We start from the raw sequence: 15,875 nt of genomic DNA, 5'->3' as shown, positions 1-15,875 counted from the left end.
GCATAACGTTACATTATTTTACAGTAAAATGTAATATAATGTGATGTTCAATTAAACTCAGTTAACAGGTTTTTACACTAACAATTTTAGCTTCATCTAAAAAGAAATTACAAACTTTATTTCACAGTGTGAATGGGGAACAATTTTTAAAGGCCCTCAGTCATATTAAAAAAAAGAAAACTGCCCTCCTGTATTTCCAATCAGGTTTCCAAAGCTAAGCTCCTTTAACTTTGCTTACTGTAAATACATCTTTAAAATGTAAATGGATGCTTCCTCAGAGGTGTGGAGGAAGAAAAGCTCATAAAAGACAAATCTAGATATAGTTTCACCTATAAAGCGCACCACACAAATAAAACTGAGTACAGAGATGAAGTGTTTTTTGGACTTGCAGTGAAAATATCTGATGATCCCCCCACAGTGTTCTTGTTGGTCTCAGATATAAAAAAAATCAGCATTCCATGAAAGTTTATGGAATCTCTGCATTTTAGGCATGAAGGCCCATTACGTGAGGTCTGTTCTTTTTAAACGGTTAAAGCCAGAGTCAACTGGAACCTTAAAGTTCTATTTTACTGTCCCTGTCAACACGATCATCATCACATTCAATAATCTTTAAAAGCAGACCTAAACCACAGCAATATAATAGTGGTATAATGTTTTCAAGACATTTACATGGACATGAAAATGGATTTGACAGTCACTGAAGCGTTTGTTTAGGAACTTTTGGAGTAATAAATGGCCAAAAAAAATAACTTGTCACTGTAGTGATTTACAGCACTGCAACAATGCTGGCAGCATATACTGGAGCAGCCCAAAATCATCACAGAGAACCAAGAGACACCTGTGAACGGATGTATGAACAATGAGTACAGCGGTTTGCCTAACAATAAGGATTGTTAAGAGCCAGTAGATCATTATTCCTGCACGTTATAAATCACAAGATTTAGATGGTGCATATTGCTGGATGTCTCATCTTGTTACAGGAGAATATAATATTATATATATATATATATATATATATATATATCAGAGTGTGGACGGTGCATCAGTCTCAGTATTTAGTGTTACAAACGAGCTTGTGGGGAGGAATTTTTTTATATCATATATAATAAATATAATCATAATCTATCTTTTAATATGAGTTTTCTCTGCATTAGAGTTTGCATAATATTCAGTGATAAAATCCAATTTGCAATTTATCACACTAAATTTATATTCAACATTTAATCAAACGTGTAATCACAATCTGCCGTGCAGCGCAGAACACAAACAGCGACATCTGCCGGATATCGGAGGAAATGCACATTTCATACTTACACAACTTTGTCTGCAGCCAATATGACATTTAGAAAAAAAAAGTTTATTTAATTATATGAAGGTTTCAAAAATGTCATATTTGACATTAAACAAACGTGGAAGCAAAGATCCATATAACATGCACAGGCCTTGAAAATTTACCATCCAATCAGAGTGCTAAAAAACATCACAAATGTGAACAATTAATGATGCAAGATGCAAACGGGGGACCCCCATTTTTGTTAAAGGATCATAACACAATTTAAATATACTGAAGATGAAGTGTAACAATGCCTTAAACCTTTACTTAAGTCCCCACTATGATTTTGAAGTCTCTTCACATTGTAGTACGCAGGTACATACACACAAAACAAAATTCCCAGATTATGAGAATGATTGTTACTTATAAGGAATATGTAAATGTTACTTAGAATGTGACTGGGATTTCAATGGGAAATAAAGGGAACATGAGTTAACAGGTGTCTCTAGGCCATGTAATGGTATCACAGTGAAACGTGAACTGCCTTTTTTCCCCAGCAACCGAACTGGACACTCAAAAGCTTGTCTGTTTTGGTTCCTATGGATACACATGCTTGGAAACCAAGAAAACACTATGAAATAATAAAGGATTCATTTACGGGCCAGGTGTGATTAGATGAAGATGCTACCTGCTCTCTCCTGTTCTGCAGCCACTGGGCGAGGAAGCTGGGTTTCTCACTGGCTGCAGGAGGACTAGGAACAGTGGCAGGGGAGGCAGGAGGACTGCCATTGGATTGTGACTCTGAAAAAAGATTATTTTAGAGCATACATTGTTCACAAGTGTGTGCATGCTTCTCACAATGATTTACAAAAAACACAGGAATACCATAAGAATAATCACAAAACCATATCCAAAAAAAAAAAAAAAAGCTAATTACATTTAAAATTATTTTTAAATACATTTTAGTAAAAAAAATTAAATTGTGTAAAATCAATTTAATTTTTTTTTTTTTTTTATGTAAATGTGATAGTTTTAGTCTTGCTGTCTCACCTGTGGAGGCACTCCACAGTTTGGGCCCTCTCCTCATGATATGGGGGCTTTGTACTGTACCAAACCAGGGAGACCGGGGTTCCTGTTGGCCAACCAGACGTCGAATAGCAGGGGAAGAGAAAGGGCTGTCCACATCTGGGGTGAAAGGAGCCGTCAAAGCGCTGTGCACACCCCCCACCGACGACTTGAAGACTGAACCAGGGGTCCTTAGTGGGACACCGAATCGAGGGGTCTCAGCAATGTCCTCTGTTCCTGACATCACTACAGATAAAACAGAAAAATAAAATCACTCTCTCTGGAGCGGTTTGATTCCTCTAGTATGTCACCAAGGGCAGTACTAGACTTCATATTTGGGATTAGATTTGCCCTTTGTTGGACGTTATCTAAGCGGCCTTACCTGAGCTGCTTGAAGAAGCTGATCTGGTGTCACTGCTGGCAGACTGAGACTTGACTCGGCCATTAGAGGCAACCGCATCCTGATGAGCCACCAGTCTCTGCGTCAGCTCACTCAGCAAAGACAGACATTCCCTACTGATGGCATTCCAGTTATGAGGGTGACCACCTACATATGCAGGTTGCGTTAGTTTACCAGTCATGAACAGCAATGAGTTTAGAATTCTCTGAAAGTATTTAGTTTGTACCTGGCTGACTCAGACTGAAGACTTCTAGTCTGCGTGAGGGAGAATGTTGTGATAACAGAGCGAGGTCTTGTAGAGCGAAAAACTGTAAAACAGTCAGTTAATCAGTTAAGAAACTTTAACATTTTTAAACAGGTATCAGTGACATTTAGGATCTGTTTTCAGGGTTTCAGCATGAATTTATGAATTTCCAATTTTTGATGATGACTGGCTAACAACTTTTTATTGCAATACATTTTACAGAGGTTGTACTCACAAAAAGCAATATTTAACAGGTAAGTTTAACAATGTATATTCACTACAGACATTTTCATAACTTAAGATTTTATTCATTTCCATGAGCCTAGAGATCATTTTTAAAATTATTGACCCTAGATTTTTTTTTTTTTTGAAAAATAAAGAAAAAACCCTAACCTTCATGACTAAAGTGTTCGTCTCAGCCAAAACTTTGGGAAGACATTGCACTGCATCCTCAGTAAATGTGGACTGCACCGGAAAACTGTAGGCCTGAAGATGCACAACCAGCCATCAGGTTCATTTTCAAAACAGGTACTAGAGTAATGTCATTTGCTTTGATATATCCTACAATAAAACCTTCACATTTAAGTACCTCTGTGACATAAATCCTGAAGAGAAGCACAGTGAGATACCAGGTGAAATACAGGAAAGTGCCACTGATCGTCAGGTGGTAAAGGAGGGAGAAATCTAGAAGTCCAGTCAGTGAATCCAGTGGTTGGAGAGAACTATAAAGTTGCGAAAGCGATATAGGATTTATGAATATTCTTGAATATGGGTTCATGTTACTTTAATTCACATTAGTTAAACATTCCAGTTTTGGCAGACTAAAGTTCCCAATCTGACCTGTCTATCTGTAGATGAAGTGTGCTGGAGATCCAGGTTTTAGGAGCATACCCTAAGAAAGTTAAAACAACAATTAAAGAGAATCTAGCAGGAAAACAGATCATTTTTAGAGGATGTATCTCTGATCATCAGTGTAACTTACCAAAAAAGAAATAGAGAGCAGCAAAATTCCTGGCTGAATATAAGGACTGAATAACACTGCACTTGACCACCATTGGCAGACAGCCCTTGAACCGCGGATATTTGTATTGCTTCACAACCAATGTGTGAGGGACAAAAGAGATTTGCATTAATAAATTATTAATGGAAGCATTAATGATTCAGCTATTTCTCATTCAATCCTACAAGACATTTTACAAATGGATACTACACAGTGGTAGACTGATATACTGTCATGGCGAATATATTGGTCAGCATTTTGCATTTTTTAAATTATCCGTCAATGGCTGATTAAACTCAAACACAGGACTTTTATTTTGACAGGTCTGTGAACCTAGCGCCCTTCTGAAGGAGTTGAACCTTGTGATTCTTGTTTTCCCAATTACTTCTTTCAAACAGACTAATTTTCAAAATATTTCTAATTATTTGACTAAATATTGCGGAAAATAAATATCAATTAAATGCAGCATTTGCTTTACATGTGTTCTATGCCATCTTTAAATTAAACAGTGTAATATCATATATTATATTGGCCACATCTGCCACCCTGCTTTCAAAGATATTAGTAACAGCCTTCAAAACAATAAAAACCACATCAGTCAACCACTATGTGTAACATCTAACAATTAATCTAAATAGCCAAATACTTACTTGTATGGGTTGAAAGGACACATAGTACATATTTTGAACCACTCCCAAGAAACTATGACTGTATCCCATGAAGGCCCCAGCCAAGAGAAGAAAGAGATGATACTCATTCAGACAGGTCACTACTTCACCACTACAGAAGCAAACATAAAATATGGGACAGTTATTTTTCACATATTGTTAGAAATTGCATAAAGCAACAATAGCATGTCAATAAAAACCAAACAAAGACAGAGACTGCATTTCATCTGTATTTTAGAGGTGCACTTGGCCTATATTACGGTAAGCCTGACCTTCTGGTAATTTTAAGATACGATTACTCAGAGTTCATTAAAACAACTTAAGATAACTGTATGAGTGTCAATCTCTTGGCCTGGGGTCGAATGAACCACAGTGCCTGGAATACAATTAATGAAACCCGATCCTCTAAAAACGTCGACGGATCAGCGTATGTGGGACAAACAGAATCAGGTCATAACCCACCTCTCACTTTGCCTGCAGGGAATTCCCAGAGTGCTGTAACGTCCCCCGATGGTAACAGAAGCACACCACATTACCAGCATGCCCATGGTGCAGTAGACCAAAGAATGGACACATTGCCGTGGGTGAAGCACCGTACCCAGGAGAGCCATGCGTGAACATGGAATGGAGGGAACCACTTAATGAAACACAAAGAGTGTAATAAACAAATATTCAGCATAACCTGTAATGCAATGCAATAATTGCAAATGAAATGATTTTGCACATCCATAAAAGATCAATCTAGTTTACTCACAAGTGTAAAACTCCAGGTTGAAAAGGCCAGTGATCAGAACCACCCCACACAGCACCACAAGGGTAAAGATGGTGCTTGAGGCCGTCAGAAGACTTGTGCATTCTGAAAGCAATGTTTGAAAAGCTGACTAATGTGCAATTCACATATCCATATATATCATATTTGATACGTGTAAATTACAATCAACATGACCAAAACTTTGCTGGAAAAAATGTTGCTGATTGATAGTATGTCATGATGTAACATTTCATCTGATTGATAGTTTATATTTTTTAGCAAGTAAAATCCAAAAAATGTCCCTCTTCAGGTTGTGGTACACATGTCTATTTGTTGTGAAGTTTTAACTGGTTTATATAAAGTGAACATAAGTACTTTTGTATTGTTGGTTATATTTCAAGATGAAAATTTTCCGGATTTAATTGACTTTGGTTTACTTGATTATTCATGCATCATTTTTAATAAACACACGTTAAATGTATCAAATATGATACATCAGGCTTTTGAGGAACATTTATTTGTACATCTCTGTCATTATTGTATTGCATATGTTTTATACACTTCAATAAAAAATACAGACCTCTGATAATAAAACCAAGCATTCGAATATCATTAAGACATATTATTGGTTTACAGAGTGACAACTGATATTTATATGCATTTTATGTATGTAGTCTGTTATACTGTTATAAACATCTCTTTGATTTACATTACAAGCTATAAGAAATTCATCATACCATGGATCATAGAGTTCTGATTAATCAAATATTATACAAAACATAAAACACATGCAAACGTTTTTTATATCATCTAAAGGATCAATAAATCGTTTCTTTAAAAGAATAATAAAACTGATTTCTCACTATTATTTCATAAATCAGGGTTTAGCACAGTATGTATATTATGTCCCTTAAGGTCAGAACTACTGCTTATATAAATAATCTATTCACACTCGAGCACGTCTCAGTATCAGTAACGTATTGTAATTATGCATTTTGTTAGACACTCGTACTCGTTTCCTCACCTGAAATCCACTGGATGGGGTGAAACAAGCTGAATCTACTCAAGAGCACAAAGACTGCAGTTGTCACGGGCAAGAGAAGCACTGACCATGCAATGCTCGCCACCGCCCTCCATATCACAACCTGAAAATAAACGAGATGAGAATGTGGTCTAGCTTAGGCACAGTTCACACACCTTTGCTTGTCAGCCTGTTTCAAACACAATCTTTCTACGAATTATAACTTTAAACGATAACTCTAATTCCGCACAAATAATTAAATAATTCAATACACTTTATCAAGAACAGACAATACATTTCACTATAACAGTGCATGATAATATCCAGAAGTCTTTTATATACACTGTCGACTAAACACTAACTTCCTAGTTGGTTAGTTCCCGTCCAGTTATTTAATCACGATTTATATTTAACCAGTCCTTACCTTTCTTATAAACCAACAATTCTGTTTCAGCGAAAACATTTTATCATTCTTGTTTCAGTTCTGCATCACTTGAGTAAAATCCATATCAACATGGCAAAAGTGTGGAGAGTACCCGCGCCACACATTCGAAGGACCTCATAAGGACCGCTGCGAGTGCGTCTGATTTACTGCCTGAATACAATCACACTTAAAGGGGCAGTTCACCCCAAAATTAAAAACTACGCCATTATTAACTGACCCTCGTGTAGTTTATGACTTTCTTGCTTCTGTAGCACATAAAAGATGATATTTGGAGAAATATGTGTTTTTCGTTAATTAATGGTCAACGGTCAAATAAAACTATTTGATCAACATTCTTCAACATTTCTTCTTTTGTGATCTGCAGAAGATCAGAAAGGTCATAAATGTTTGGAGAGACTTTATATAAATGTTAGTAAATGTTTAGTAAATGTAAATTAATTTAAATTTTTGGGTGAACTATCCCTTTAAAGAGATAACGTTAGTCCATCCATAAATGTAAATCCTGCACAGATTTATAGCCGTTCTTTTTAAAATGTAAAAACGTTACTATTGTGAAGCATATTACATATAAATTAATTGTATCACTGAATTACATACGCTAACTATCCTAATTAAAAAGCAAATAAATGAATAAATTACATTTATATTTAATGTTAAACAGTATTTCATTATACACAATGTTTTGTGGGCATTACATCAAACAACAGTCTAAAAAAAACTGTAATGAGTCAATACGTAAGAAATAATTATACTCCTTAATTAAGTTTCGATCATGTTGTTTCTTAATTATTTAAACATACATATTAAAAAAAATCACAATACATTTATTTTAAAGTATTATAGGCATTGAGCAGCATAAAGAGGCGTAGACAGACACAAAAAAAATTCGTGAAATAATAATTGTCAGTTGTGTATTCCTTTCGCTTCATTCTGAATTAAAGCGTTTTTCTCTCGATGAGTGCCATTTGCTAAAGTGATGTTGCGTCTTTCCAGACTGGTTCTGCTTTTATCAATCTCTCGGCGGGTCTTGGTCTCAAAAGCGTTAGTGGGTAATATCTGGGTTGAACTGACAGACATCTCCGTCTGGACGCCTTTATGCACCACCGGCTTTTGTCCGGGTCTCTGCGGTATGGCGGGCAGTGACAGCTGCTCCCGCTGAGCCTTCTTGTCCTCCCAGAGCTTCAGAAGACGCCGCTGGTTGTTGGTCATATCCTTCAGGTTCTGTTGCAGGGACTGGACCTGGTCCTCCAGCAGAGTCTTCGAGGTCACGGTGTTGGCCAGTTCGGATGTCAGTTCATCAATCGTCAAACTTAATTTGCCCGCTTTTTCAACTAGTGAATTGCACTCGCGCTCCTTCTCGTGCAGGTCGTTGATTATATCCTTGGTGGTTTTACCGTTAAATTTAGGACTGGCCTCTAAACCAATTTCAGCCCGCAGGACCTTCACTTGTTTCCGCAGTCAAACACAATCTTTCTACGAATTATAACTTTAAACGATAACTCTAATTCCGCACAAATAATTAAATAATTCAATACACTTTATCAAGAACAGACAATACATTTCACTATAACAGTGCATGATAATATCCAGAAGTCTTTTATATACACTGTCGACTAAACACTAACTTCCTAGTTGGTTAGTTCCCGTCCAGTTATTTAATCACGATTTATATTTAACCAGTCCTTACCTTTCTTATAAACCAACAATTCTGTTTCAGCGAAAACATTTTATCATTCTTGTTTCAGTTCTGCATCACTTGAGTAAAATCCATATCAACATGGCAAAAGTGTGGAGAGTACCCGCGCCACACATTCGAAGGACCTCATAAGGACCGCTGCGAGTGCGTCTGATTTACTGCCTGAATACAATCACACTTAAAGGGGCAGTTCACCCCAAAATTAAAAACTACGCCATTATTAACTGACCCTCGTGTAGTTTATGACTTTCTTGCTTCTGTAGCACATAAAAGATGATATTTGGAGAAATATGTGTTTTTCGTTAATTAATGGTCAACGGTCAAATAAAACTATTTGATCAACATTCTTCAACATTTCTTCTTTTGTGATCTGCAGAAGATCAGAAAGGTCATAAATGTTTGGAGAGACTTTATATAAATGTTAGTAAATGTTTAGTAAATGTAAATTAATTTAAATTTTTGGGTGAACTATCCCTTTAAAGAGATAACGTTAGTCCATCCATAAATGTAAATCCTGCACAGATTTATAGCCGTTCTTTTTAAAATGTAAAAACGTTACTATTGTGAAGCATATTACATATAAATTAATTGTATCACTGAATTACATACGCTAACTATCCTAATTAAAAAGCAAATAAATGAATAAATTACATTTATATTTAATGTTAAACAGTATTTCATTATACACAATGTTTTGTGGGCATTACATCAAACAACAGTCTAAAAAAAACTGTAATGAGTCAATACGTAAGAAATAATTATACTCCTTAATTAAGTTTCGATCATGTTGTTTCTTAATTATTTAAACATACATATTAAAAAAAATCACAATACATTTATTTTAAAGTATTATAGGCATTGAGCAGCATAAAGAGGCGTAGACAGACACAAAAAAAATTCGTGAAATAATAATTGTCAGTTGTGTATTCCTTTCGCTTCATTCTGAATTAAAGCGTTTTTCTCTCGATGAGTGCCATTTGCTAAAGTGATGTTGCGTCTTTCCAGACTGGTTCTGCTTTTATCAATCTCTCGGCGGGTCTTGGTCTCAAAAGCGTTAGTGGGTAATATCTGGGTTGAACTGACAGACATCTCCGTCTGGACGCCTTTATGCACCACCGGCTTTTGTCCGGGTCTCTGCGGTATGGCGGGCAGTGACAGCTGCTCCCGCTGAGCCTTCTTGTCCTCCCAGAGCTTCAGAAGACGCCGCTGGTTGTTGGTCATATCCTTCAGGTTCTGTTGCAGGGACTGGACCTGGTCCTCCAGCAGAGTCTTCGAGGTCACGGTGTTGGCCAGTTCGGATGTCAGTTCATCAATCGTCAAACTTAATTTGCCCGCTTTTTCAACTAGTGAATTGCACTCGCGCTCCTTCTCGTGCAGGTCGTTGATTATATCCTTGGTGGTTTTACCGTTAAATTTAGGACTGGCCTCTAAACCAATTTCAGCCCGCAGGACCTTCACTTGTTTCCGCAGCTCCTTGTTGTCCAAAGTCAGTTGCTTTAATTTCTGTTTAAGCGCTTCGGTTGATCTCATTCGAGACTCGTATTGTCTCATTTTCTCCCTCATCATATTCTCACGGTGCAAAGCATCGTCTCTTTCCTTCCGGCACTTTTCCAAAAGCTTTAAAGTTTCGTATTTGGACACCTTTTCCACTTTCCCAGCCATCATTCATTTGCAGTCTTAAATGCAATATTGAAAAGACATGTTCTGTTATACAGGTCGTCGGGTCAAATCCTCTTTAAATAGTTTTTCCATTTGCAGGTCATTAAAATAACAATGGCAGGAGATACCTGTGAATGCAGTGATCCAAAAATCAAGCCTTCTTATTTTTGATCCGCTGTGTAAAGGGAAACGGTGACTTGTGAAGCTGACATTCCTTCACAAAGGTTATAGGTTTGGGAGGCAGCTTCGGTGTAACTCTAAGCTAAGGCTAGAATGACCATTAATTAGGACACACCACACATTGGCACAGTTTCAAGTGACACAAATTTTCTATTTGTTAATTTGGAAAATGTAGCCGAGCCATTTCATAACACCAGTGCCAACTTAAAAAAAAAAATTTTTTATCTACTTAATCTAATGACTGTGATGAATAAAGGTTAAAAGTGCACTGCTGATGGTGTTCGGAGATATACGAAACTTTGCACTGTATCAGATACTGACATCAAAGACAAGATAGATTTAATCTATGAAAATAACCTTTGTTTGTGAATCTTGATGATGCTGAGAATGAAATTCTATGATCTGCTTTAAAACCACTTGGCTATCAGTATCATCATCAATCATTGAGACATTATAAATGGAAAAAAAAAAAAAAAAAAACTTTATACGCTCAGCATCTGCTCACAATTTAGGTCTGTATTTGTGTGCATGTAATTTTAAATGGGGAAAAAAGACCTGCTAAATATTTATTACAATGTGACATCTTGGAATACAATGAACTGTTCTAGGCATGTATCTGGTTTTAAGGAAAGGTACAGATCTATTAACAGATCTCTCAAAAATATAGTGTAAAAATAATATTAAAAAAACACAATGGCCACCACAGAGAACTGAAAATTTGTAAAATATTTCATTAAAGTCTAGCTTTGATTTCCAACTTTATTAAAATTGAAAAATGTAATTAGTTTCTGTGTGTATGTGCAATTCAACTCATATTTTATTTTTTCCCCATCCCTTTTTTCTGCTGGCACTGTAATTGCCAGAAAGTGGTAGAAACAGGAGAGTGACCCTTTGAAAACCATCTCAAGCTCAATTATCAAATGAATATTTAAAGCACAGCTACACAGTATATACATGTCCTCTACTTTGTAACAGTAACAGGTGTCTGAACCTCAAATCAGAAAACATCAAACATGTTGTCGATGTTTATCTCGAGGTTTCGCTGCTCACCTACAATCATAAACATACCAAAATAAAGGCTTTACCTTCACAGACTATAAGATGAAGAAATCCAGACAGCCCACAATCTCATTATCAAGATACCTGATTCTCTCTAATAAGGCAAGAGGAGAAGCTGCAATTACAGAAGAATAACAGTCTCTCGAGGAGCACAGATTATGTACAGGAAGTCTGGTCTCATGTTAACATCTCGTCAAATGCAAATGTCTTATTTTCCCATCAGCAACTACAATCAAATGACACTTGGCTCATCTAAAAGTGCTGGCATTTATATGCCATTTCATCATTATTAAGAAGTGCAGCAGTCAAAGCACGTGAGAGAGTGCCACCTCACTGAACTCCTGTGTTTACCCAAGGCTGTAATTCAGTTTGCCTTTGTGGATGAAGTGTTGGTCGCTGTCAATGGCTCATTGTGAACCTTTGATGAATCCATCTCATATGTACTGAAGAAACATGTCTGAAAAAAAGAGAGACGGCACAAATCTTTCAGACTCTGACAGCACTTTTGTCCCCTAAACACTGCATTCCCTAATTAAATGAATGTAATTGATGGCACATGATAGCCATAAGGATATGGTTCTGTTCACAAACTGGCATGTTTCCAAGCCAGTCATTGACTACTGCTAGTGTTTCCACGAACACACCCCTCCACTGGGGAAACACATTTGACACCAACCTGTTTGATCCTTTAATGCTGCAAGAAGCAGTGCCGAAATACTGACAATGAGTTGCTAGTTCAGTTACAAAACTTTACTGTTATAAAATCTAGTGTTCTTGCAACAAAAGATGCATTTTAGTCAAAGTTTCAGCTAATATGTTTCGCTTGTATTGTTTTAATGAGTGCATAATCATATGCATACATGTTAGGGATGCAATGATATTACAATACAGATAAGCCAGAAATTATGTTTAAATTCTATACTATATTGTCTAAATAAATTAAATATAAAATACTCAATTTTAAACCAGTCAATCTAAGCATAACAACATTATAACGTACAGTATGAAAAATTGATATTCATTTTGAGATTTGATAAAGATCTTGACATTTAACAGTGTGTTATTATATTATTAATTTAAAAAAAATCATAAGTGTGTATTAGGTGCCAGCAAAGCTAATCTAAATGTAAAAATAAGGAAAATTGAGCATGCAATACAATTAAATATCCAATATTGGCTGATATATCAAAAATGGACTGATACTGATGAACTAATTCAGTAATATAACTAGTAACAAATGCTACCAATATATTGTGCATCCTGAATATGTATTGTGTATTCTGTTCATAATAGATAATGCGAATCACATTAATTTATAATGTATAAAGATTCTTAAAAACATACCTTGCAACCAACTGCAAGTAGGATGTGAAGAATCACGATGGTGGATATAATCGCAATGGAAATCCTTGGTTTATCGTCCCTGATGGCTGGCCAGAATGTCATTACCAGCACAGATCCTGAGAGACACAAAGCTACCACGATGGAGCACCACCTCAACCCTTCACTTGGTATTATCCACAATATCTGTTTTTCACACGAATGCACACAAACAGATAAATAAACTGTATCTTCAAAATAATAATAGAGAATGATTGAAAACAAACTATCAAATGTGTTTATCACACACAGATGTGGTAATTATGCTCAGATAAATGCACATTATATTAATGCATATATTATGACTGTATATGACTCACCACTGCAGGGATGTAGATGGAGAGAGAGTAACCATAGACACAGACTATCTGCATGAAGGAGTAGGACACCAGGCTTGTGATTTTCCTATTTCGCCAGGTGAGAAAACCCCATAGAGCTAAAGGCACTAACCATGCATAGCTGTATATTGCTGTGGCTGCCATAGTTACTGAAAAGCAATCAAGAGAACTAGTGTCATTTTTAGGGTGAGGCCAGAGGGTCTATTTTGTTTGGGTCATTTAGAGTTATTGTTTTTTTGTGGTATTCACAGCATTCTACTACTGTTCAAAAGTTTGGTGTTTTTTTTCCCCCTGAAAGAAATTAATGAATTAAAAGATGAATTAAATGTTATTAATTGTGACAATAAACACATGTATAAGTTCGTTACTTTTTTGTTACATTAAAAACTCAAGGTTATTTCAAACAACATATCTCTAACCTTTCCTGAAGTCTGGCACATATTTGTACTTTGGCTGACCGTAGTTCACAAGAAAACTGGAGATGTTTCCACTAATAGCGATGGCAAAAATAAGAGTGGCACAGATCCAGAAAGGTCCTACAAAAACAACATCGATTTCAGAATCGCGCAATAAAATAGTCTGCGATTTTTTTGCGTAACTTGTCAGTGAACTACGGCTGTGTGTAGTAAATTCTGCTCCATCTGAAAGCACGTGATGATGATTTCCTGCTGATTACAGAACCGGCATTACTATCAAAATGCGCATGACAATCGCATTCGATTAATCGTGCAGCCCTAACAACATATTCATATAAACCTTCTATAAACTTCTTGTTTTTTGCTCTAAGCAATTTTTGTTTAATTTAGCTTACCATACAGGTCAGGTTTACTCCGTGAATAGACCTCAGCAAAGTTTTTCCTAGGCCAAGGCAGAATAGAACCAACTATTCTGTTCTTTACCTATAAATGAACAAACAGAAGTTATTTCTTGTCTTGACAGCATATTGCTGCCGTCTTTTCAATCACTTCACAAAACAATCATTCATGTGCAGCACTATATTTAAACAACTAAAATGAGAAAACAGCAGCAATGCATCTCTTACTTATAAAAAAGGATTAGAAAACCCTTAAAAACACAATGAATGCTTTTTAACTCTTTGAAATGATAACAACCACTGTGGTGTGAGTGCTGAATCCTACAGTAAAGATGACTGACCTGATGACTGTCCACGTCAAATAATGTTTGGTAGTACTCAAACGTCCAGAAGGGCACACTCTTTTTTTGACCCGACAGAAGCTGCTTGGCAAAGGAACATGTATGTTGAATCAATGCTCCTTTTGAAGAAATGAAGATCTCAGATTATCGTGATCGTGTCCCACTGACCTCAGTTTTGTCATCACTGTCCTCTTCTTCAAAAGCAGTTCCAGTAGCTTTTCGTTGTTTTCGAGATTTGATGGGGTCATCGATGGTCACTGTTGTGGCACCTTGATTATTTTCTGTGAATCCTTGACCATCTTCAAATTCTACCACAACAGATTTTTTTTTTTTCAAAGAGCAAAAAGCAGATTCCACAATATTTTTTTTTATTATTGAAAGGAACAGTTGTTTAAAAATAGAAAGTAAAAAAAAAAATTACCAACATGTCATTCGAAACCACTATGACTTTTTTTATGACTAGTTGTTAAATTTGAGAGGACTCACCTTGAAACTGCAAATGAAAATCAGTATTGGCCATCACAGATCTATGTGTTCTGTGAATGAAGGCATCAACAGAAGACAGATAAGTAGACAAGCTACCTACAATAATGTACAGTATTTGAAAAATAATGTGTTTTTTGAACATTAAAGCATGTCAACATATTCTGTTACACCAAACACACAAAATAATGATCTTTAAAAAAGCATCATATGACCCGTTTAAAGCTATTGATATTGTAGGTTGTTAAAGGTATAGTTCACCCAAAAATTAAAATCACTAATCATGTTGTTCCAAATTTGTATGACTTGCATCTGAAAGCACGTGATGATGATTTCCTGCTGATTACAGAACCGGCATTACTATCAAAATGCGCATGACAATCGCATTCGATTAATCGTGCAGCCCTAACAACATATTCATATAAACCTTCTATAAACTTCTTGTTTTTTGCTCTAAGCAATTTTTGTTTAATTTAGCTTACCATACAGGTCAGGTTTACTCCGTGAATAGACCTCAGCAAAGTTTTTCCTAGGCCAAGGCAGAATAGAACCAACTATTCTGTTCTTTACCTATAAATGAACAAACAGAAGTTATTTCTTGTCTTGACAGCATATTGCTGCCGTCTTTTCAATCACTTCACAAAACAATCATTCATGTGCAGCACTATATTTAAACAACTAAAATGAGAAAACAGCAGCAATGCATCTCTTACTTATAAAAAAGGATTAGAAAACCCTTAAAAACACAATGAATGCTTTTTAACTCTTTGAAATGATAACAACCACTGTGGTGTGAGTGCTGAATCCTACAGTAAAGATGACTGACCTGATGACTGTCCACGTCAAATAATGTTTGGTAGTACTCAAACGTCCAGAAGGGCACACTCTTTTTTTGACCCGACAGAAGCTGCTTGGCAAAGGAACATGTATGTTGAATCAATGCTCCTTTTGAAGAAATGAAGATCTCAGATTATCGTGATCGTGTCCCACTGACCTCAGTTTTGTCATCACTGTCCTCTTCTTCAAAAGCAGTTCCAGTAGCTTTTCGTTGTTTTCGA

The 15,875-nt window shown here is 36.2% G+C and overlaps 3 protein-coding genes across 5 annotated transcripts; all 3 read right to left on the bottom strand.

The window, feature by feature from the left end:
* Positions 1–1,762: 1,762 nt before the first annotated feature.
* On the bottom strand, positions 1,763–6,969 carry LOC107714865 (nucleoporin NDC1-like). Of its 3 annotated transcripts, none has more exons than XM_016520856.1 (14): positions 6,847–6,969; positions 6,426–6,546; positions 5,405–5,506; positions 5,113–5,287; positions 4,633–4,762; positions 3,965–4,073; positions 3,823–3,874; positions 3,572–3,704; positions 3,376–3,468; positions 2,965–3,046; positions 2,721–2,885; positions 2,324–2,584; positions 1,962–2,074; positions 1,763–1,870 (listed from the first exon to the last, which is right to left on the bottom strand). In XM_016520856.1, the coding sequence occupies exons 1-14, from the start codon at positions 6,883–6,885 to the stop codon at positions 1,847–1,849; spliced, it is 1,599 nt and encodes a 532-aa protein (XP_016376342.1). In that variant the 5' UTR covers positions 6,886–6,969; the 3' UTR covers positions 1,763–1,846. The 3 variants fall into 3 exon arrangements, with proteins under 3 accessions (XP_016376342.1, XP_016376344.1, XP_016376341.1); XM_016520858.1 differs by having other exon boundaries at positions 1,764–1,885; XM_016520855.1 differs by lacking the exon at positions 1,763–1,870 and having other exon boundaries at positions 1,892–2,074.
* A 2,474-nt stretch (positions 6,970–9,443) lies between these two features.
* Positions 9,444–10,507, bottom strand: LOC107714832 (uncharacterized). Its single transcript, XM_016520797.1, has 2 exons — positions 10,351–10,507; positions 9,444–10,239 (listed from the first exon to the last, which is right to left on the bottom strand). Exon 2 carries the CDS (start codon positions 10,226–10,228, stop codon positions 9,479–9,481), a length of 750 nt encoding a protein of 249 aa, XP_016376283.1. The 5' UTR covers positions 10,229–10,239; positions 10,351–10,507; the 3' UTR covers positions 9,444–9,478.
* Positions 10,508–11,184: 677 nt separating this feature from the next.
* LOC107714864 (protein YIPF1-like) lies at positions 11,185–14,891 on the bottom strand. The gene is made up of 8 exons (XM_016520854.1): positions 14,821–14,891; positions 14,503–14,642; positions 14,335–14,415; positions 13,991–14,078; positions 13,599–13,715; positions 13,162–13,328; positions 12,806–12,988; positions 11,185–11,918 (listed from the first exon to the last, which is right to left on the bottom strand). The coding sequence occupies exons 1-8, from the start codon at positions 14,852–14,854 to the stop codon at positions 11,826–11,828; spliced, it is 903 nt and encodes a 300-aa protein (XP_016376340.1). The 5' UTR covers positions 14,855–14,891; the 3' UTR covers positions 11,185–11,825.
* Between the last annotated feature and the right edge of the window lie 984 nt (positions 14,892–15,875).

Source organism: Sinocyclocheilus rhinocerous, unplaced genomic scaffold, assembly GCF_001515625.1.
Source record: "Sinocyclocheilus rhinocerous isolate Xijiao unplaced genomic scaffold, SAMN03320098_v1.1 scaffold1350, whole genome shotgun sequence".
In the NCBI taxonomy this organism is placed as follows: Eukaryota; Metazoa; Chordata; class Actinopteri; order Cypriniformes; family Cyprinidae; genus Sinocyclocheilus; species Sinocyclocheilus rhinocerous.
Note: the sequence above shows the minus strand (reverse complement) of the source record. Positions and strands in the feature narration are given on the sequence as shown.